Source organism: Pantherophis guttatus, chromosome 2 (assembly GCF_059756535.1).
Source record: "Pantherophis guttatus breed Tessera chromosome 2, ASM5975653v1, whole genome shotgun sequence".
Lineage (NCBI taxonomy): Eukaryota > Metazoa > Chordata > Lepidosauria > Squamata > Colubridae > Pantherophis > Pantherophis guttatus.
The window spans coordinates 276,586,221-276,609,360 of record NC_142064.1 but is presented as its reverse complement, the minus strand read 5'-3'; the positions used below and the strand labels follow the sequence as shown (position 1 = coordinate 276,609,360).

The 23,140-nt window shown below is 48.4% G+C and overlaps 2 protein-coding genes across 5 annotated transcripts in view; both read right to left on the bottom strand.

Annotated features, from left to right (window-relative positions):
* Positions 1–9,475, bottom strand: part of LOC117657947 (H-2 class I histocompatibility antigen, Q10 alpha chain-like) — a 31,910-nt gene extending 22,435 nt beyond the window's left edge. For both annotated transcript variants that reach the window (XM_087884533.1, XM_087884534.1), the window contains exon 1: positions 9,182–9,475. In XM_087884533.1, coding sequence (XP_087740659.1) covers positions 9,182–9,461 — 280 coding nt within the window. In that variant the 5' untranslated portion in view covers positions 9,462–9,475. The remainder of the gene's footprint in view (positions 1–9,181) is intronic.
* LOC148115957 (class I histocompatibility antigen, F10 alpha chain-like) overlaps positions 1–23,140 on the bottom strand; it is a 175,546-nt gene that overhangs the window by 65,887 nt on the left and 86,519 nt on the right. For 2 of the 3 annotated variants that reach the window (XM_087884565.1, XM_087884563.1), the window contains exons 3-8: positions 20,537–20,812; positions 18,865–19,146; positions 16,676–16,774; positions 16,340–16,372; positions 13,847–13,880; positions 11,140–12,791 (exon numbers count right to left, since the gene is read on the bottom strand). In XM_087884565.1, the coding sequence (XP_087740691.1) occupies positions 13,861–13,880; positions 16,340–16,372; positions 16,676–16,774; positions 18,865–19,146; positions 20,537–20,812 (710 nt within the window). In that variant the 3' untranslated portion in view covers positions 11,140–12,791; positions 13,847–13,860. Of the gene's footprint in view, positions 1–11,139; positions 12,792–13,846; positions 13,881–16,339; positions 16,373–16,675; positions 16,775–18,864; positions 19,147–20,536; positions 20,813–23,140 lie in introns of those variants that run through there. The other variant, XM_087884564.1, reaches the window with a different exon arrangement.

Below are 23,140 nucleotides of genomic sequence, written 5' to 3'. Positions count from 1 at the left end.
GCTTCTGGAGGGCCTGAGGGGTTGGAGGGAACGGAAGGTGGGGGGGTGAGAGAGGAGGGGAGGGGAGGGTCCCCCAAACTTTACCTGCCCCAATTGTGCCCTCCCCCCTTCCAGCAAGGCCTCCCTCAAACCCCCTTCTGGGTTGCTCAGCCTCTGCCCCAAGGAAGCTGCAATGGCTGCACAGGTAAAAGGGGGGATTCCACCCTCCCAGAAGCTCAAAAGCAGCAGGAAACCCCCCCTGGTCCCCCCTCCTTTCCATTTGTTATGTCCTTATAAGGACATCCGCCCGGATTGGCTGCCAGCCATCGAGCGGGAAAGTTTGAATCACTGTCAGGGGCGGTGCGACTGCCGGAGCGAATATAAAGAGAGCTCCGGCAGTGCGCAGCCAGTCTTGTTACTGTTTCCAATAAAGTTACTAATGTAACGAGCTGGTCGCGTCTTCCATTTCCTGCGCCGATCTAACACTGGCGACGAAGGACTAGAACCAAGCGACGAACCTCGTGGCGCCAAGCCAACAAGACCAAGTCACTCGGCACCTGAAACCACCAGTAGGCATTTTCCGAAGGCATGGCATCCGCTGAAGTCACTTTGCCAGCCCTTGCTCCATTCCGCCCAGGGAAGGACAAGTGGAAATCCTACGTGGTCAAATTTCGGCAATACCTGAGAGGCAACAATATCAGGGATGCCGATGATGACCGCAAGAAGGGCATTTTCCTGGCCAACTGTGGCTCAGAAGTCCTCGACATGGCCATCGATCTTGTGGCACCACAGGACATCGAAGAAGTACCATGGACGGACCTGCTGCAGATCCTACAGGACCATTATGCCCCAACAGGAACACCAATGGCGAACCGGTTCACCTTCCATCAGAGGGATCAGAAGGAAGGGGAAACCATCAAAGAATTCGTGGCCGCCCTGTGCCAAATCGCAGCCAGCTGTGAGTTTGACCATGTGGACAACGCCATCGCTGACCACGTGGTTTTCGGCATGAGGGACAGAGGCCTGCAAAAGAAATTCCTGAGCAGGAAGAAACTCGTGCTCAAGGATGTGGTGGAGGAAGCTACCGCATCCGAAATCTCCGAGAAAGCGGCAGCCGCGGTAATCAGGGCAAAGGGAATCCACAAGATTCGCAGTGCCACACAATCATCAACTGAGGATTCCACAGCTGGATTGGAGTCGGAGGAAGAGTCCACCGTCCACAAGGTATCCAGACCCCCAAGGTGGGGAACCGCTCAAAGAAGCTACAAGGGGGAGCGCTGTGCCAGCTGCAGAGGGCACCATGCCAGGGCAACCTGCAAGTGGAGAGATGCGACCTGCAGATGCTGCAACAGAAGGGGTCACATCGCCGAAGCTTGCAGAGCCGAGGAACCAGCCCCAGAACCCTCCAGCCACCGTCCTTGTGAAAATCGGAAAGATTACCAGAGATCATCCAAACGGTCCTCTGGCCAATCTAGACGGAGAGACGATGAATTTCCCAGGAGCGGAGCGGTCCACCAGACGACCATCGCCCACACCAACTCAGACAATGCCACTAAGTTCCACGTGACCATCCACGTGGAAGGATTACCTTGCTCAATGGAGGTAGACTCGGGCTCAGTCTACTCCATTATGGATTGGCACCAGCTGAAGCACCTGCAACCCAGCATCAGCAAACGAGACCTGAAGCCACTACACTCCAAGCTCGTTGATTTTGGGGGAAACCCCATCGGAGTCTTAGGAAGAGCCAACATCCGAGTCTCCTACAACCAGTTCCAAGGCAAGCTTCCCATCACAGTCATGGAGCACAGCCGACCGAACCTGCTAGGAGTGGAGTGGTTTAAGCCACTGGGGCTATCAATCGGAGGCATCCACCAAATTCACAGGGATGAACTCGACAACCTCATCAAAGAGTTCAAGGAAGTCTTCGATGGTAAGCTGGGGAAATTTGTGGGGAGGCCAATCTCTTTTAATCTGGACAAGAGTATCACCCCAATCAGGCTGAAGCCCCGCCGGGTTCCATTTGCCTTGCGGCCAAAAGTAGACGAGCAGCTGGATAAGCTGATCGCCCAGGGCGTCCTGGAACCGATCGATCATGCCTCATGGGAAACCCCCATTGTGACCCCAGTGAAGCATGATGGATCTGTGCGCATCTGCGCTGACTATCGTTGTACCATCAACAAGGCGTTGGCACAGAGCGCATACCCAGTCCCAGTGGTGCAACATCTGCTGCATTCCCTGGGGACTGGCTCAATTTTTGCCAAACTGGACCTGGCCCAGGCTTACCAGCAACTGCCAGTGGACGAAAAAACGGCGGAGGCACAAACAATAGTCACACACAGGGGGGCATTCAAATGCAACCGCCTCCAATTTGGAGTCAGCGCGGCCCCCAGCATTTTCCAATCTATGATGGAATGCCTTCTCCAAGGCGTTCCAGGGGTGGTGCCATACTTTGACGATATACTAATCTCCGGAGATTCACAGGCACAACTCCTTGAAAGACTCAGGCTTGTCCTGCAGCGTTTCAAGGCCAAGGGCTTGAGAGTCAGGAGAGATAAATGCATCCTAGGAGTACAGGAAGTCGAGTTCCTGGGCTATCTCATAGATAGCACTGGCATCCACCCCACCAAATCAAAAGTGAAAGCCATCCATGAAGCTCCGAGCCCCAAAAACAAAACGGAACTTCAGGCATTCCTTGGATTGCTTAACTTCTATGCCATGTTCCTCAAACAGAAAGCCACAGTTGCTGAGCCACTCCACCGCCTGCTGGGGAAAGCGGCTTCCTGGAAGTGGGGCCAAGGAGAGGAAGCAGCATTCCGGGCCGTGAAAGGACTTTTAACTTCCAAAAGCGTCCTCATCCAGTACAACGAGACGCTCCCAATTAAGCTCACCTGCGACGCGTCGCCTTATGGGGTGGGGGCAGTCCTCAGCCACGAACTGCCCAATGGCTCCGAAGCCCCAATAGCCTACTTCTCCAAGACCATGTCCGGCGCGGAACGCAACTACAGCCAGCTGGACAAAGAAGCCCTGGCCATCGTGGCAGGAGTGAAACGCTTCCACGAATACCTCTATGGGAGGAGTTTCACCATAGTGACCGACCACAAGCCACTCCTGGGGCTCCTCGCAGGCGACCAACCCACCCCGACCTTCATGTCCCCGTGGATGACGAGATGGGCCATCTTCCTAGCCGGCTACTCCTACAGGCTCGTGCACCAGCCAGGCACAGCCATAGGAAACGCCGACACGCTGAGTAGATGCCCATTGAAGAATCCAGTAGAAGACCCAGCCCCCACGCTCCACCTCTTCCACATAGACAACGACGCCAGCTGTCCAGTCTCTTCCGCAGATGTGGCCGTCCACACCCAAAAGGACTCCACACTCCGCCAAGTGAAATCCTGGATCCTCAGGGGGTGGCCAACAGAGAAGACGGAGGAGAAGTTCAGCCCGTTCGTCAGGAAGCAAAAGGAGCTGTCCACTATGAAGGGCTGTTTGCTATGGGGAGACAGGGTGCTGATTCCAAGCACTCTGCAAAGAAGAGCGCTAGAGACATTGCATAACGGGCACCCAGGCATCGTCCGCATGAAAGCCCTGGCACGGAGTTACGTCTGGTGGCCATCACTGGACAAAGACATTGAGGAATGAGTCTCCAGATGTGACCCGTGCCAAGAAGTACACCCAGCACCACCACAAACCGAAGCAGCGAAGTGGGAGGCCCCCAGCAACCCCTGGTCGAGGATCCACATCGACTTCGCAGGTCCGATGCAGGGGCGCCACCTACTCATTGTCGTCGATGCCTTATCCAAATGGCTGGAGGTGGTGCCCATGGCATCTACCACAACGGAAGCGACGATCCGGGCCCTACGCCGCCTCTTCGCCACCCATGGACTGCCGGATGTGCTGGTCTCCGACAACCGGCCCCAACTCACTTCCCTGGCCATGGAGGCATTCCTGGCAGGACTGGGCATCCGCCATGCCCTGTCCGCCCCGTACAGGCCAGCTGGGAACGGACAGGTGGAACGGATGGTGAGACTCACCAAGGAGGCACTCACCAAGATGGGCACGGGCGACTGGCAGGAAAGAATAGACAACTTCCTCCTCACCCAGCACATCACACCGCATGCCACCACCCACAAGAGCCCAGCCGAGTTGTTGATGGGCAGAAGGTTGAGGTCACCAGTGGACTGTCTGCACCCCCAATACAGCCCAGAAGTGACCGCAACGGCCAGCCGCCCGCTTCGCGCCTTCAGCAAAGGAGATTCGGTTTTCGCGCTCAATTTCCACGGCTCTCCTAAGTGGCTGAAGGGGAAGATAGACAACCTAACCGGTCCAAAGTCTTACACAGTGGAGCTGGAAGATGGACAGGTCTGTAGACGTCACATCGACCAGCTCCGGAAAAGGTGGAGGGGAGCGGAAGAAAACCAGCCTGACGAGGTAGGCCTACAACACCCCGACGAGGTAGGCCTGCGACACCCCGACGAGGTAGGCCTACCACACCCTGGCGAGGCAGACCACCGCCACCCCGACGAGGCCAGCCAAGCACACTACCAGGCGCTAACACATCGACAGTCCAGAGCGGTAGACCGGGGCCTGCCGCACGAGGGATGGCAACACCAGCCCAGCGAGGTGGGCACCCGTCACGCCAGGGCGAGGGACCGCCAAGACAGCCCACGAGTAGACCGGGACCTGCCCAGGGAGGAAGCATCGTACCCCTCCAGCAAAGGCGACCAACGACAGCCCTGCCAGGGAGACCTCCACTCCAGGCAAGTAGACCGGGGACCATCCGAGGTGGGCACACCACAGCCCATGGGTGAGGGTGGCACACAACACCCTGGCGAGGGGGACCCCCACCCAGCACAGAGGACAACCCGGCATCAACAACCCAGCCCAGAAGACCCCAGCCACCAATCTGCGGTAGACCAGGGACTAGGGCGAAGGGAAAGCCAACAACACCCCGCAACGACAACCCGCCCAGGATGGCCACCGCCGACCTGACGGGGTAGGCCAACACCAGCCCGGCGAGGAAGGCCTCCGCCACCCCGACCAAGGAGACCTGCGCCACCCCTGCGAGGTCGGACACCACGACCGGAGCCAACACCATCCATCGCTGGCAGACCGGACCCGAGGGCACCGATCCAAGACACCCCCCAGACGACAACGAGCCGAACCGCAACCGAACCGCAGAGCCCAGGAGACCGGGGAGGAGCAAGTGACAGCCTGGGACTTACCGAGACTCAAACGCTCTTCCCGGATCGGTACCGAGCAACCACAACGAGACGATAGATCCACAGGCCAGGAGGAAGACCACCAGAACCAGCCATCCAAGGTCTGCGGTTCGGCCGGAGGCACTGAGGGTGACCCCGCACACTCGCCAGCCGAACCGAGCCCGGTTCCGGGGAGGGAACCAGGAGACGCAGGAGCCCCGTCCGTCCAGGTCGGGGATGAGGAAGAAGTGAGACTGCACAGGTCAACTAGGGTACCGAGGCGTCCTACGTACCTGTGCGATTACGTGACTTTTATTAATGAGGATTGACTGTTTTCTGACTAGGAGGGGAGGAGTGTTATGTCCTTATAAGGACATCCGCCCGGATTGGCTGCCAGCCATCGAGCGGGAAAGTTTGAATCACTGTCAGAGGCGGTGCGACTGCCGGAGCGAATATAAAGAGAGCTTCGGCAGTGCGCAGCCAGTCTTGTTACTGTTTCCAATAAAGTTACTAATGTAACAAGCTGGTCGCGTCTTCCATTTCCTGCGCCGATCTAACACCATTCACAGAACAAAAAAAACACCATTCTGGCTTCACTGAAGGCCAACCTGGACTGTTAATAGGTGCAGATTTGGGGAGGGATTTTATAAAATGGGGGAGGAGGAATCCGGGTGAGACCAGAGGCCATGGGATCCTTAGGGGGAAACCCAAATGGGGAAGGGCAAAGTGGGGAGGGAAGGAAGGAGCAATGAAGTGACTTAGCCCCCCAGATCTTCCTCCTCGTCCCTGTCCCCCCCCTTCCTGGCTGGAAAATCTCCCCTCCCCTCCCAGAGTTCAGCCATCTGAGCAAGAATCGGCTTTTGAACCCAGGACTCAGAGGGGCTCCTCCTCCTTCCACAGAAAATCTCAGTCCGATTAAACCTAGATTTCTTCATTTCAGCAACCCAATTAGGGCACTCAAACTCTCCTTCAAAGACCTTTGCAATGCACCAGATTTCCTCTGAATCTCCCCCTTCACTTTCCCCAGAAGCTGCTCTGACCCTTCTCCTCCTCTGGGGCTGATCCTGCACTTGGTCAGCACAAAGAAAGGCAGAAAAGCCCCTCAGCCACCTTGGAGGGGATTGAGATCCTGGCTACCCAACTCTTCTCATGATCAGTGTTACTCTTAACGTAAAGGCCTAAATTAAGAGTTTCTCAGACTCAGCCATTTGGACTTCAACTCCCAGAATTCTCCTCACCCCCAGAAAACCATTGGCCCCTCCACCCTGGCCCCACCCCCTGCCCCCAAGGAGGATGTTGGGAGTTTCTGCTGCCAGCTCCCATATTTGGGGTGGGGGGCTCAGCTGGGGTCCCTTCCCTAAATTCAGTCTTTGTCTGGAGGGTCCTGTCATCTTTAAAGCCCCTCTGGAGAATCCAACATAAAGATACAAAATTATGTCAGTTTCTATCATGCAAACTCCGGAATGAGGAGCATCAAAGTTTTTTCAGCCCTTCTTTGGAGGACAGGCTCAATTCACAAGACAGAAAACTATGCTAAACTTTACTAACAATGAACAAAAAAATCACATTAAGTCACTGTTTAGTTTTTATCGTCAAAATACAAACACAGAAGAGACTCTAAGGCTGCCCAATGAACAGAAAAACAACCGTTTCTAAGCAGGATAAAAGAATCAAAAGAAAATAAAATGAATAAAATGCTGCTGGGAAATCGATTAAACTGGAAAATCCCCAAGTCCCCTTTCTGGTGTCAATTCTGAAAGCTCTTCAGATCAGAAATTATTTCAGGGCACCAAAGATTTTGAAGATCATTTTCGGGATCGTTCATGGGACTTATTTGGGCAGAACCTGGGTCTGCATACAAAAGGGCAGAACCTCCAAAGCCCAGAGAAATAAATACAGGCAGTCCTCGACTTATGACCATAATTGAACCCACATTTTTTGTTGCTAAGTGAGACATTCGTGAAGTGAGTTTTGTTCCATTTTACAAATTTTATTGCCACAGTTGTTAAATGAATGGTTGCAGTTGTTAAGTTAATAACCGGGTTGTTAAGTGAATCTGGCTTCTCCATTGACTTTGCTTGTCAGAAAGTTGCAAAAGGGGATCAGGTGATACGGGGACACTGCAACAGTCATAAATAGGAATCACTTGCCAAGCATCCAAATCTCGGTCATGTAACCAGGAGGACGCTAAAATGGACATAAGTGTCAAAAATGGTCATACTGTCACTTTTTTCAATGACATTGAAACTTTGAATGGTCACTAAATGAACTGTTATAAGTCGAGGACTACCTGTGGTCCTACTGCCCATTCCCTCCAGTATGGTCTCCCAGGCCTTCCCAGTCCAAGGCAAAGGCCTGGGCCTCCTCCTTCCTGCTCCTCCCCACAATCCCAGGGGCTTCTCAGAGCTTTTGGGGAGAGGGAGCCTCAGACCCCATTTTAGCTCTGGGGAGATTTCAGAATCCAAAGGGATCAAAGCTTTTCTCCAACAGAAGGAGGGGGGGGATCAGACTCTCCATGATCCAGAACCCGCTTCTTTCCCTTGTGGGGCTGAGGAGAAATGTGTGAATGTAACGCAGGTGGGACATCCTCACAGTCATGAATCCTCCTCAAGTCAGGACTGTCTGTGTCCAAGCAAGCCGTTCATTTCATGGTCAGCATCCAGAGTTGCTTCTCTTCTTCTGCCTCCAACCCAGCCTATTTAATGGTTAAGATCCTGACAGGTTTTCTTTCTGCCTTTGGAAAAGCTGCTTCATTGATAGTTTCTCTCAGCGATCAACTAGGAACTTCCGAAGGCCCCTTCCGGATTACTAAGAGCCTGGTGCTCTTACATTTTAAATATTTTTAATTCCGCAAATTTTCCCACTTTGGTGGCTTCTGGAATGGAAGAAGGATCACCTGAGGAGGCAAATCCCTGCCTGTCCCAGAAAGGAAAATGTTGGGGATCTTGGGGTTTAGGATGCGGTGGGAGGGGGAGGTTCCAGGAGAATAGTGTTCGCCCAGCAGTGGAAAGAAAAAGAGATACCAGCTGGTGCCCAAATTATAAACAAAGTATTAGAATGTGCTGAGGCGGATAGAATGACGTATATGTTGAAAGAAAAAGAGGATTCTGAATTTTTTCAAAGCTGGGACTGTTGGTATCGGTGGTTGAATAAAAGAATTGAGGCGAAGTGAAGGTCTATGTTAATATGAGGAGAGATATACTTATTTAGATTGAAAGATAATTGTATGAAAATCACATTTGGGGATTGCTTAGCTTATTCTGTGTTGTGGGCATAATTATTTACCAATGAGGGCAGGAATAGGACCTGCTGGGATAGACGTGTTTGTATTTCTGTTTAGTGTTATGAATGGGGGAGGGAGGGAGGGGAATGTATGGTTTTTGTTTTTATGTATAAATAACGTCTTTGTCTTGTGTCGATTTTAATCTGAAAAAATTAATAAAATTTATTTTAAAAAGAAAGAAAGAAAGAAAGAAAGGATGAATCTTGAGGAAGGTTATTAAAGGAGCCTTTCTCTCTCCAGACTCTCATCCTGCTGCATTCACACGGCAGCCTTATCCCGGTCGCTCCTTTGCACCAGTCTCCGCCTCTGCCAATGCAGGGAACCGAGAATCAAGCCGGGTCCTCCCAGCACCAGAAGCCACAAAGAGCCACAGATCACCGCCAAAGGCAGGAAAGAGGATCCAGGCGGAGGGAGTTGGGCGGAGGCAGCCAGGAAGTTTGTGAACTGACCTGATCACGTGCAAACGCCACTTTCCAACAATCTTCATTTTGGAAGGGAGGGAAAGAATTGAGCTTCGGGGCGCCCAGGTAGACTTGACTGACATCTGGAGGGTCCACCCTTGTCCTGTTCCCAAAGGGGCTCTCCTGGAGGGGGGCAACGTCGGAGCCTAATCCCAGAGGATTCTCCTTTTGGGAATAAATATTTTGGGGGGGAGGAGAGAGAGAAATTCCCTGGCAGATAAAAAGGGAGAAACCCCCCCAAGGCCCCCAAAGGGACTCACCGAAGCAGCTCTCTCGTAGGGCGACCGCCACCAACACCAGGAGCAGGAAGGGCGCAGAGCCATCCTGGCCGCGATCCTCAACCTCCGCTCCGCTCTCCTGAAGTCGCAAGCAAACCGAGAGGGGCTCCGGGTGGTCAACAGTGCAACAATCCAGAGCCCGCTGGCGATTGGGCGAACTCAACCAGTAGAAAAAAAATAACCCCATGTTCGTCACTGTTGCTAGGCAGAGGTCCAGGCGCAACCGGCGAGAGAGACGTGGAGAGGAAAGCGAAAGTTCCATCAGGAAATCCCCTTCCAGGGATTCCGCCTCTTGGGGGAGGGGCGGAACTGCGGGACTGGGAAAAGTGGGAGGTGTTTCAGGGCCTGGGGGGAGGGGTGCAGGCGAGGGGGAGGGGAGACCCCGCACAGCCCGTCCCAGCCGGGGATCAGGGGGAGCTGCCAAAAAAGCCAAGGCAGTCTTGGGCTGCATCAACAGAGGGAGAAGATCAAGATCAGGAGAAGCCATAATGTCGGTTTATATTGCACAAGTGAAGCCACCCTTGGAATTCTGGGTACAACTCTGGGGACCACGATAGAAAAAAAGACGCCGAGACCCTAGAAAGTGTGCAGAGAAGAGCAACAAAAGATCATAAAGGATCCTGAGGCCAAATCTTATATGGGGAAGAGACTGAAGGAGGGATGGGTCTCTAGCCTCTGGCAGAGAAGAATCGGGGAGGGGGGACCCATGATACCTGCCTTCCAGTACTTAGGGGGGGCTGCCACAAAGGATCGGCTTCTTCTCCAAAGCTCCAGAGGGCAGGAGAAAAGAAAAAGGGGTGGAAGCTTCTTAAAGAGAGATCCAACCTAGAAGTAAGGAGAAACTTTCTAAAACCTTTGAATTGATATGCTCAAATAGGGATTGAATTCTCACCAAATGCTTTAAAGCAGCCGTCTCCAACCTTCTGGCTTCCCTGGGTAGCACTGAGTGAAAAGGGATTGTCATGGACTGCAGATTAATTATAGAATATAGTCAGTAAACCCTTCTATTGTTTTTTTACATTGTTTATTATAACATTAAAAGTTTTGTGGGTTACATGATTAGCTGCCCAAGGCTGAATGTGACTCTTGTGTTGCAGGTGGAAACTGTCCCCTTTTTAGGCTGTCAAAGATGGGAGCTCTTGAGGGCATCTGGGGAGCCCAAAAGGAATTGGAGTGAAAGACCCCCCCTTTTCACTCCTCTCCCAGAAAGCATCCGCTATACAGGTAGTCCTCGACTTGCAACAGTTCATTTATTGACCTTTCAAAGTTATAGTACTGAAAAAAGGAGATATGACCATGGTTCACACTTATGACCGTTTCTGCATCTTCGTGGCTCATATGATTTACATTCGGACGCTTGGCAACTGCCTCATACTTATGACGGTTGCAGAGTCCCAGGATCATGTGGTCCCCTTTTGACAAACAAAGTCAATGGGGAAGCCAGACTCGATAACTGTCTGGTCGTAAAAATGGTCGTAAAACGGGGTAAAACTCAATAAATTTTAGGGTCAATTGTGGTCGTAAGTTGAAGACTTTCTGTAATATGGGGGACATCTTTCCCATCCATCAGGGGTCTCCCCACTCTTGGGCCACTGCATCCTATTGGGCAGCTGAGGAGTCCAGAGAGGATCTCCCAGAAGCAGGAGAAGCTGCCCTTCTGCCAGGGAATCAGGACGGCTCTGGCTGGGCATTGAACTCCCGTCTCCCGAAGGGCCACTGGGGGAGGCTCAGAGACCAGCCACTTGGCCAACAGCCTGAGGGAAGAGAAACATCTGGACACAGGAGCAAAATGGCTGCCTCCTCCCCAAGGAGCCCCCCCAGTTTTTGCCTTGGTTCCTCCCCTTCCTGCCACTCAAAGGGAACTCAGGGTCTCCGAACAGCCAGGAGGGGAAAATCCTTGTTATTCCCAACTTCCAATAATAGGAAGCAACTCAGGTAAGAAGAAGGCAAAACCATTTATTTTCAGCAAACTATTTTCGTATTCTTATGGTATGTGTGCAACAGTTAGGGGGAAAGGAGCCTGGCCAAACTGTGGATCTCCTGTTCCACTTTTCTTAGAATTGACCATTTTATTGTATTTTATGCAAAAGATTAAAATCCAAAAGAAAAGGATTGAACAGAGACAGAACAAAACTAAACAAAAACATTGAAAAAAATTAATGAAAAAACAGGAAAAGTCATATTATGCCCTCCCCAGTTGAACGCTGAGAAATCAATTTCCCCCTTGCAAAAGAGGTCCAAAATTTATAATCTTGTAGATCTATTTGCAGCCTAACTGACCTGTCGTAGATCCTGTAAATTGGAGAGCATTCTTTTTTCAGTTATCTCCCAAAATAATTTATCGCCTTTCGAAGACATGAAAAACACTTTTGGTTTTCTACTCAAAGACAAGAGAAGCAGATAAGCAGAGGGAAAGGATTTTTTCCTCCAGAGTTAAAAAAGGGGAAATTTTTCCATAAAAATTCAGAGTTAAATATTGAGACACTTAAAAAAAGAAAGAAAAAAGATAGAAAGAGCAAGATTTATAGTATAATCCTGTGTACATATAAACATAAAATCCATTGCAACTTTCTTACGAATAAACAAATAATAATTTAAACTTAATGGTAAACAATGAAAGAGGAGGGAAAAAAAGTTGTAAAAGTCCAGGTTATAAAATAGGTCAGAAGTGAACTAGACATAAATCAAGAGATTGTAAAGCTTCAGGAGTGCAATTAAAACCCAGGTGTGCTTAAGAAAGCTGAGCAGCTGAAGGGAAAGGATGGCAAGAGATCCAGCCCCCTCTCTTCTCTGTCTGTGCATGATTGTCCGAAGGTCATCTTGGGTTGTTCCTAGTCTCCCCTTTAAAAAACAGGGAGCAAAGCCGCCAAATAACCAACTTTGTGGCAAAATCAGCTGTTCATTGGCAGCAGAAAAAAATTAGGTCCATTTAGCACGGCATGATGGGAGAAGGTTCCTATTTCATTTTTCTAAACTGTAAAAATCCATAAATGGCAGTATATGGTACATACTATTCATTATACAACTTATACAAAGAAAAATGAGAGAGAAAAAAACCTCTACTTCCAATCCACTCTCCCTTAAAGTGAAACCAGCAACTCTTCATCCTATTCCTCGCCCCATTCGCTATGGGCCTTTCTCTAAAACCTGTTAATCAGCAGAAACCCATTAAAGGACATCAGAAATAACAACATACTTGCTACAAGTTATATTACAACAGTATTACAAGCTGTACAAGGCAGTTTGTGTAGTGGTTAAGGCACCAGGCTAGAAAGCGACTGTGAGTTCAAGTCCCGCCTTCCATATCTTCCATGTCTTCAGCAGGATACAAATAAATAAAAAATAAAATAATATCTACTAATCCCAGTTTGAATCCTTTTGATTAGATAATTATAAACACCTAAGATGTTCTTTTCTCCTCCGTTCCTCAATCGTAATACAAAAGGTTACTGATCCAATGATAAAAGCGATGGTGAAAGACCCCAAATGCATCCTGGTTCCAAGCATGCAGGATGGGCCTGAGAGTCCGGCCTAATTCAGGAGAAGGTCGGTCCCATCTTCTCTCCTCTCTCCTCATGCTGGTCCACTCGTGCTGCAAAGAGAGGGAAGAAGCAGGCAGGGTCAGTCTGGGAGGGAGCCCAGAGGAGGAATCCCACCTCCCAGGCTGAGGGATCAGCACCAATCTACCCAGCTGATCCCACTCCTGAGAACTGCTGCTTCCTCAAGAGAGGGATCTGCTGGGTGGGATTTTCCAAGGTAGAAAGAAGGGAGAGGCAGGGCTGGGACTGGCTCCTGAGGTGGCTGAGAACCTGCCCCACAAGTTACATAAAATCAATGTCCCCCTCAAATACAGGAATCCAATACTAGTCTGTGTTGCTTCCGGAGACCTATGGATCCCTATCTCCCCCCTATGTCTTCCTTCAGCATCTGGAGGGAGGGATCCCCAGAGGACTCCAAGGAGTGGAGAGAAGCCCTTTCCCCATCCATGACTGCAAGACCCTCAGGAATCCCCTCATCTGCCCCTCTTTCCCTCCTGCACTGGAGACCCCCCAGTCCTGTTAGGATATTAAATTTAGGAGCTGGAACAGGTTAAGTGTACAATGGGCAGTAGATGATTGGTTGAGCTGGCTTCTGCATGAAGCAATCCATGCTGTGATTGGTTGCTGTGGGTATAAAGGGGGAGTTTCCCTTTTTCCCGCCTTTTTCGTCTGTGTGTTCCGTGTGCCTTTTGATTTACCTCAAGATATTCCTGTCTTCCTGACTATCTTGTCTGCTGCAACTATAAATGTTAAATACTTTTATATATCTAACCTACAAGTTTGTCTCAGTGTCTTTTGACTTCATCTGGACAGCTGCTACGTCCTTCCTTGACAAATCTCCTCTCTGCAGCTCTCTGAGCCTCCTGATCCAAGACAGTCAGATCCCAAAAGGAGCCCCAGTCTGGCCTTGCAGGAGAAGAGTTTGGGGGCAGGCAGAGCCCCCCTTCCCAGAGCCCCTCTGGATCTCCCCCAAATTCCCTCCCTTCCAGCCTTTGAGATGAATAGGAGAGAGAAGAGGGATTTCCCAAAGCATCTTCACCATTCACCTCAAAGCCCTCCTTTCCCTCCCTCCCTCCTCCCCACACAGACCCCCCGTGGGGCCACTCACCTGCGAGGAGGCTGCTAAATGGCCTGGTTCCTCCCTGCATTGGAGAGACAGACACAGAGTGAGAGGATAGGATAGGATAGGATAGGATAGGATAGGGATAGGAATAGCTTTGTCCTGATCCTCTCTCTCTTCACCATTAAACCTCTGCAGCTTCATCAATCTCTCAAAGGATACCAGCCTATTTATTTAGTTCATTATTAAACCTCTATGCCATCCCTCTGTTCAAGGTGACCCTAGGAAGCTTACCATAAAATGCCATTTAAAATAATAAATTAAAAGCCAGATTTTACCCACCAGATCACGTTGCCATTTACTTCAACGAAAAGATCATCTCATGATTTAATTTAATTTAATTTATCACATTTCTATGCCGCCCAACTCCCAAGGGACTCATGATATGAGAAAGATGCTAAAATGTATGGCTTTTATAAAGAATCAACAGAACTAGATCAGATATTAACAGGGACGGATGAAAAAGGAATTAAAAATCTATATAGCTATTTACTGAGTATTAAAATGGAAGAAGATCAAGTAAAGGAAACAATGACAGTATGGGCTAAAAATGTTGGTTATACTATAGAGTTAGATAAATGGCAGGAACTGTGGGATAGGAATTATAAATTAACAATATCAACTGCATACAAAGCAAATCTATGTAAAATGTTTTATACATGGCACTTTTCACTGACAAGATTGGCAAACATATTTAAGGACATGTCCACTAAATGTTGGAAATGTAATCAGGCACCGGGTTCGTATTATCAAATGTGGTGGACATGCCCAAAGGCAAATAAAAAAAGGACAAAAATACATACATGGTTAGAAAAAATGGTAAAGCAACATATAGATCTAAAACCAGAAATATTCTTTTTGGGCATTTTACTAGAAAAATACAATAAAGAGAACATATACTTAATTTTACATGTCTTAACAGCAGCTAGAATCGTGTTTGCACAACATTGGAAAAGTGAAGAGATCCCTGCAGTGGAAAATGTAATTAAAAAAATACTAGAATGCGCAGAAGTGGATAGATTAACACTTAAAATGAAGGAGAAGGAAGAAACTGAATACTTTTTAACATGGGACTTATTTTATCTATGGCTAACTAGCAGAAACAGAATTAAGAAATTTTGAAGCATAAGAGGATGATTAATTACACAAGGAAGGTTTATCAAAATGGATAAGCAAATATGTGATCAATATTATGAATATTATTGTTATTATTATTACTATTTCTCAAAATTAATTGTACTTAGACAACACACTATTTATGTAGAAATGGATTTTTTTATATTTAATAAAAACTTTTTAAAACTTGAAAAAAAGAAGATCATATCCGGTGTTGATTGACTATTGCCTTGGGTCGGGTCCAAGATGATCTGGGGGAGGCCCATGGCCAACAGGGCGGCCATGAAATCCTGGGCTGCTCCCAAGGCCAAAACCAAGGATGGCAGATTGCAGTTTCCCAAGACCAATAAAGGAGAATATTTGTAGCTCAGGGTTGAAATGAGGGGTCCTTGATGTTCTGTGAGCTTGTTTGTTTTCTTACAGATGTTTCATTACCGTAACTAGGTAACATCCTCAGTGCTAGTCAAGCAAGCTCAGAGAGCACCAAGGACCCCTCTCGCAAGACCATGATCCTGGGGAACTCCACTGCCAACCCCAAATGATCTACAGCACTCAGGTAGGGAGGCTGGTACAGTAGGAACAAGCCCAACTGATTTCATGAACTTAGCTCCAAAACAGGGAGTAACAACCAGAAATTTGGGGCACAAGGCCCCTTGAAAGCCAAAGGAGATTCTCAGATGACCACTTGCTATCCCACCTGCGCTGCGTCCTGGGGTATCAGCTGGTGCCAAACCTAAACCCAGCTGGACATGTCTCTGAGAGGAGAACATCCTCCTTTCCAGATTCAGCCAGGTCTCAGCTATCCCACCAGAAGAGTCTCCAACCACTGGGGATCACGGCATTGTGGAGGTTTTCCTATTTCCCTAAGGAGTGAAGGGCTCTTTCCTCCAAAGGGGGCCAGGCTCCACCACGCAGACTGTGGGCTGCCTTCCCTGCCTGAATGAAAGTGCCTGGAAATCCAACAGGGAGAGTTTCCCTTCTCCTCCGCAGGAACAAACCAGTGCAAGTAAATTGAATTTTGTAAGTTCCTCCTACTTGGAAAACAGCAGCTTCTCACTCAGAGGAAATATTTCACCCACATGGATCTTCTCATCCTCTTGAGGGTTTCTTGTCCTAGATCTTCACTCACAAGAACAGCCTGGCTGTTATGAAAAGGGGGCCTCCTTCCCCAGCTTAGTTCTGAGGAGGAAATAGCACAACTCTGCAGCTTCATGAGTTTCTTTTGTTTTTAAACACACACACACACACACACACACACACACACACACACACACACACACACACACACAAACAATCCTCAAGTGATGATGCCTCTGAAGCCTGTTCTAAGTTAGAAATTACATGGAAAGAGGACAATTCACTCACTTGGTGCTGCATTGTAGTCATCTTGACGTCTTCCTGCAAAGATAAAAATCAGTGAAAGTTCAACAGAATCCACGAGAGATCACCCAATTTCTCCCTCCGTAGGAGGAAGAACCCCAGGAGATATTTCACAGACACTTTTTTCCCATTTATAAAAAGAGAATGATCTTCAAAATACAAATGACTGGAGTCCCAGCAAGAGGCTGAGATCTCAGATGCTCCCCAAGAGGGCTGAGAAAACAGAAGGAAGCCCAGAAGAAGCTCCCCAAAGGGAGAGACTTAGGGGGGAATCTCCCCATCTTCCTTCCATCACCCCTCCTCCCCCAAAATGATACTTACTGAAGAATACCAGGATCCCAGCAATCACACCCACCAGGACAAGAGCAGCCACAACGCAGCCGATGATGAGCCCGACATTGGATTTTGAATTGGTTGGTTCTAAATTGGGAGAAAGAGCAGATCATTGACGGAGAACCCCAAACAATCCTCCCAATCACAGAAGAGACCTAAAGAAGTGAAAGCTGGAATTTCCCCAAATTCAAAACTCCATGGGCTCATTTTTCTGTCCTTCTCAAGGTAACACGAAGGCGCCTTGCTAACCGTTGTTAGAGGACGTGTCCTCATGACGCTGCCTCCTTCTCACCCCAGCCCAGCATGAAGGCAACTGAATTCATCTTTGGTTTTTCCACTCAAAAACAGCCGTTTGCCACCTTGTGACTCTTTGCAGGTTACAAAACAAAAACGTCACCAACACAATAATATAAACAAAATTTGTTAAAACAAAAACATTTTTGTTGTTTTTATAGGCTGCTCCAATAAGCCATGATTCTGAGTGGAAATGGGCAGCTCTGTATGCTTTTTTCTTCAGTTTGAGTGTTTGCATTTTATTATTTAAAGTAAAATAGTTCATATCTCCTAGACTTTTTTTTTAAATATATACTTTCATTTTCCTTGGCCAGTCCAGGAATAACAAAAAATTATAATTTGTGCTTCCAGAACTTCAGCATGAAAAATGGAATATGGTGATATCCGACTTCTGGATGGTCCCACAAATGGCAGAAATAGAATAACGGAGTCACAGAGTTGGAAGGGACCTTGGAGGTCTTCCAGTCCAACCCCCTGCTCATTCCAGAGGCCCTATACCCTTCCAGACAAGCGGCTCTCCAGTCTCTTCTGAAACGTTTCTGGTGATGGAGGATCCACAACTTCTGAAGGGAAGCCATTCCACTGATGAATTGTTCTCCCTGTCAGGAAATTTCTCCTCAGTTCTAGGTTGCTTTTCTCCTTGTTTAGTTTCCACCCATTGCTTCTTGTCCTGCCCTCAGGTGCTTTGGAGAATAGCTTGACTCCCTCTTCTTTGGGGCAGCCCCTGAGATACTGGAACGTATCATGTCTCCCCTAGTCCTTCTTTTCATTAAACTAGAAATGCCCAATTCCTGCAACTGCTCTTCATATATTTTAGCCTCCAGGCTCCTAATCCTCTTTCTTGCTCTTCTCTGCACTCTTTCCAGAGTCTCCACATCTTTTCTATATTGTGGCGACCAAAACTGGATGAAGAATTCCAAGTATGGTCTTAGCAAAGCATCATAAATTGGTATTGCTTGGAGGGGGAGGGGGGGCAGGTTTGAGGAGGGAACTTCAAATTTAAATTTCTCTTGCACAAAATTCAGGATTCCCATTGAATAGCAATCATGCCACTTGTGAATTGATGTTTGCTATAAACAACCAGAAAAATAAAACAAATATTTTATTTTCCCTGGGATATCAGCATAACAATTACATTTGAATATTTCTTGTATCATACTGACAATCATCAATAAAAAAAATTAGAATTTTAATTTTGCAAATTTGGATGTCCATGTAAAAAACATTAGGGACACTTATGAGCATATGCAGAACTCTTTGAGAGCGGGATTTTTTTCCTTGGGTTTTATGCTGAGCCTCGGGAATTCACATATCATGTCATAAAATAATGTACAACTTCTTTCTTAGAGCAACAACACAGGGTGACCTTTTGACCTTTAAAGCAAGAAATCCTGTTACTCTCTAATGGGAAAAAAAACTCAGACTTTGGTACTTTCTTTTCTGACTCCTGAAGCATCAGTCCAGCTACTCTCTGCATTTCCTGAACTCAGCTGCAGTTCATCCGGTTTAATCAGAATTTGCCTTCAGAAAAGGGGCTACCAGACTCCTCCTGATTCTTTTACTTTGAAAACCAAATCTCTTTCTGGTGCTCAGAGGAACTGCTGCTTTTCTGCTGTGGGCAAGAAACAGGGAAGGCCTCAGAGAGGATCTAAGGACATTTCATCAGGATCGGCCAAGTATTGTGATGGGATTCTGTAGTTTCCATCACCTGAAGTCAGTTCTATGATTGGGTCTCTGTAGCTTCACCAACCTCAAACACTGGAAAAACCAATGGCTTAAAATTCAGGTTTGTTCATATCCGGATACAGCTGGGGCCAGATTTCTCTCCCACAACCCTCCAGGCTGCCAAAGAGCCCAGCCTTTCCCTCCCTGCAGCCTCTCACCCTTCAGTTCCAAGTCCAGAGGTTCCTGCAGGCTGTCGTGCTCCACGTGGCACCGATAGCGGTCCCTCTCTTTGGGATCGATCTGGATGCTGAGCCAGTAGTGGTAGGTCCCATCCGCGTTGGGGGCCAGAAACCCATGGTGGGTGTCAACCAGCCATTCCTCCCCGTCCCTCTTCCAGGAAGCATCGATCTCCCTTGGGTAGAAGCCATCCACACGGCAGACATGCGTCTCCATCCCATCCTCAGTCTCTGATCTGCTGCTCATCGTCACCATCGGAGGCTCTGCAGAAACACAGGAATTAACTCTGAGCCCCTCCAGAGCCTGGAAGGTGGATGGGAAACCTGGAGGGGCAGGAAAATCTCCCACTACTTCCCACTCCACACATGCTGCATCTCCAAGAGTTTTGGGAAATGCTCTCAATCTCAAAAATCCTCAACCACAAGAACTCCTGATTTTGAGTCCTTCCCAGAGACTCAGCCTGAAAAACCTCCAGCAGCCAATTGAAGGTCCAAGAAAATTTCACTCTGATTGTTTTGAACTCTGACTGATCTTGGGCTGCTCCCTTCAGGGGTGGGATAGTGGAGATGCTCTTTTAAGTTCCCTTTCAAAACAACAACAACACAGAAGTTTCACCCTACTTTTTGCATCCTCTTCTGCTCCCCTGAATCTGAGGCTGCTCCAGGCCTCTTTCCAAGCAACACAACCACAATTTTAAGAGGAAGAGAGCTCAAAGGGAATCTCACACTGATCAATTTGGAAAAGAGATTTGATCTCTGAAAGGGGGGGGGCAGAGAGAGGTGATGCCAATGGAAGAGAGAGAAGGTCCTCCCTGGGAAGGGAGGAGCTGCCTGTTGGCAATCATCAGTGGGGTGTGTGTGGAGTTCCCCACTGATCCTAATGTCATCCAGCTGATCCTGGAGGGATCAAGGGTCCCAGAGGGGAAGGGGTAGATCTAGGTGAGAGGGGTGTTCTAGATGGTACATTAATAAAAATTTCTAGGAAAAGATTATAATGTGAGCCCCCCTGTGGGGTGAGGCAGTGCTCCTGAAGGTGGGGAGGGGGTTGTTTTTAGGAAAGGCGGACTAAGAATTCTGGGAACCTGTTTGAGGTTTAAGAGAAAGATTGACAGAAACTTTGCTCCTCCCTCGGAAAGAAAAGAACCCCTCATTCATGGGCCTTTTTGCCCAAGTGGGGCACTGCTAGTGTCTTATTAATGGTAGAAGTGGAGCCCCCCAGTGATGGGCGTGGGAGGTGCACCGTCAGGGACAGGACTGATAGGGAGCCTCCTGTGGGATGTGGGGGGAAGGAGAGTTAATGGAGGAAATTAAGGGTGCCCACCACTCTTGGCTACAGTTTGGCTAGTGGTTGTTTCACTGAAGAACCCCAAATGGTGGCCTCACTCTGGGCAGTGAACAGGACACCCTTGAATGCTTTTCCTGCCTGATCCATATAGATGCCTGCAAGGCAGAGGCTGCATTTCCTGGTGCATTGAACGGCTGCCTGGCAATAGGAACCAATCAGTTCTTCCCATGTCCTGGAGAGGTGCTGGGGGGGAGGAGGAGGATTCCCACCAGGGCAAACAGGCTCCGCACAAGGGACCCAAAAGGGCTGAATGTGCACAAGAAATCCAACCGTAAAGGTGGAAAGTGTAGCCTGGATTGAGATACTCACCTCTCCTGAGCAGGGTCTCATTCCCATAGGACAGGTACTTCTCCAGCCACTCAATGCAGATATTCTCGAGGTAGGACTTAAACCTCTCATTCTCTCCTGGAATATCATTCCATTTCCTCTGGGTGATTTGGGCCAGGGGATCGGGAGCTACCCAGGTGGGGGTCTCCTTGTCGAAGGTGATGAAGGTCCTCCCATCATATCCATACTGCGCAAACCCTCTTTTGCTTCCCTCTCGCTGGAACTCACAGCCATACATCCACTGCCATGTGTGAAAGCCTGAAATAAAAGACAAGATGATGGTTTGGGGAGTCCTCAAGATAAACAGAGATCTCCCTCCCTGCAGGGACTTTGACACTGGAGGGAGGCACTGATTCCCCCATTTCCTCCCTAACAATCAAGGGAAAGAAAGCCCCCATCACTACCCACCCTTCTCCCCTCCCTCAACCCACCTCCCTACATTTTCCCTCCCAGGATGGAGCCCCTGAACCTCCCCAGGAAAAAGCAAAGCTGGAGAAGCCAGCAGAGGATCCCAAGGGAGACCGAGAAAAGAAGGAGTCACAGAAGAAACGGAGGGACAGAAATCCCTTCCATCTTTCCTTCTACCATTTCTCGGGGGGGGGGGGGGGGGCGGAAAGGAAGGGATCCCAGAGAGGGAACAGTTGCCTGAATCTGCGGCTGCAAAGAGGGACTGAGAATCTAATGGCCTCAAAGAGAATCTGATTGATCTACATAAAAGCTTGCAGGGATCCCTGTGACCATAAATCTTGGTGTACGTTCACAAATAGCACCAAGTCACAAAGGCTGGTTCCCACTTTGGGCTAACCAGAAACAAACCATGGTTTAGTGCAATGTGGGAATGAAGCCTCAAAGGGCCACAAAGGAATATTTTTCTTAGCAACAGCAGCAAGTGGCCCAGCCTCATCTGGACACCCAAAGGGTTATTGACCTTTGAAATGAGCTTGAAGTTTATATTGTCTGCAAGGCCCTGGAGAAGATATTTCAACTTCGAGTGAACAGATTCTTGGATTTAAACGAAAACTGAATGTTTGAAAAAACCAAAAGGAAATCTTGAAATGTTTCTACTCCTGTCTGGGCTTGAGAGGGAGGAAGGATGCCAGGAATTCTCAAATCTAATGGAAAACCTCCTGTAAGGACAGTTGAACTAAACTGACCAGTCCTTTCCCTCCCTTTCCACACCCAGGAATGACGGATGAGGGATCCTTTCTCTGCATCTTCTGCTCAGCCAGAAAACTTCCCTTTGGAGGAAGAGGAAGAACCTCGGGAGCTGCAATCTGATCCTGCTCTCGAGAGGAGATTCCCTGATCTCCCCATGGGAAAAATAGTTCTGGATTTCTGCCCAAGATTAATCTCCTGCCATTCACAGGAAGGCCCTGAACATGTGGCAGCAGTTTTCAACTTCTGAGAACAAGCTCTGTCGTACTTCAGAAGCATCAAAAGCTAAGACAGAAATTGTCTTATTTCACTTGAAGATGAAATGTGTTCTTATTTCAAGTTTGGTACAGAACTGAATATTTGTGCAGTAAAAAGAAAGCACAGGGATCACATTGAAAAGGCAAGTTTCATTTTTTTATTGTTAGTGTAAGAACACTATTAATGCACCTCAAAGGTCTATGCATGAAACAATTTCAGCCGATCTCTGAGCCTGGATCTTCAGGGGTTTCCTGAGATCTGAAAAATAGTTCAAGGGTTCCTTCAGGACCAAAAGATTAAGAAAAGCTGCTTTAGAGGGGCTAAAATGTAGTAATATTTAGAACCGCTGTGAAGAATATCAGAAGCTACTTCTTTATGTCTTTTTTCTTTATTTTCTTCAATTGTTTTTTTTTCTTGTACTTTTTTTTATTTTTCTTTGATTTCTTTATCATCTTTACCTTATGTTACCTTCTATTAGTTTTTATCTTTTGTTTAGAAGGTTTAATACAAATTATATTAAAAAATTAAAAAGACCAACAGGATGTCAGCGATCATTAAAATGGTATTGAAAACACAGGCTAATATCACAAAGCCTTAGAGCAAACGGGCCTGGTGGCTCAGCAGACTGATAGCATTGTGATTAACACCAGCTGTCTGCAATTACTGTAAGTTCGAATCTCACCAGGCTCAAGGCTGACTCAGCCTTCCATCCTTTCTAAGGTAGGTAAATTGAGGACCCAGTTTGTGGGGCCAATAAGTTGACTTTGTATAAATATACAAAAGTATGAAGGCTATTTCTTAACGCCTTGTAAGCTGCCCTGAGTCTCCGGAGAAGAGCTGCATATAAATCAAATAAAAAAAAAAAAAATCAAGGGTGCAGCCACATCTGGAATATTGTGAGCAGTTTCTGGTCAAAAGACCTCCGAAAGGAGAGGAGGGAGCCGGGGAAGGTCCAGAGGAGGCGACTCAGGTGATGGGAGGGAGGAAGCAGCCTCCCTTTGAGGAAAGGTTGGGACATTTGGGGCTGTTGAGCCTGGAAAGGAGGCTCCCCTCCACTCTGGCCGGTCTCCTTCCTCCTTCCTCCACCAGGGGGAGCCCTCTGGGTCCAGCTCTGCTCCCCTGGGAGGCCAGCAGGGGGCCTGGAGGGATCTGGGGAGACCCTCAGGGATCAGG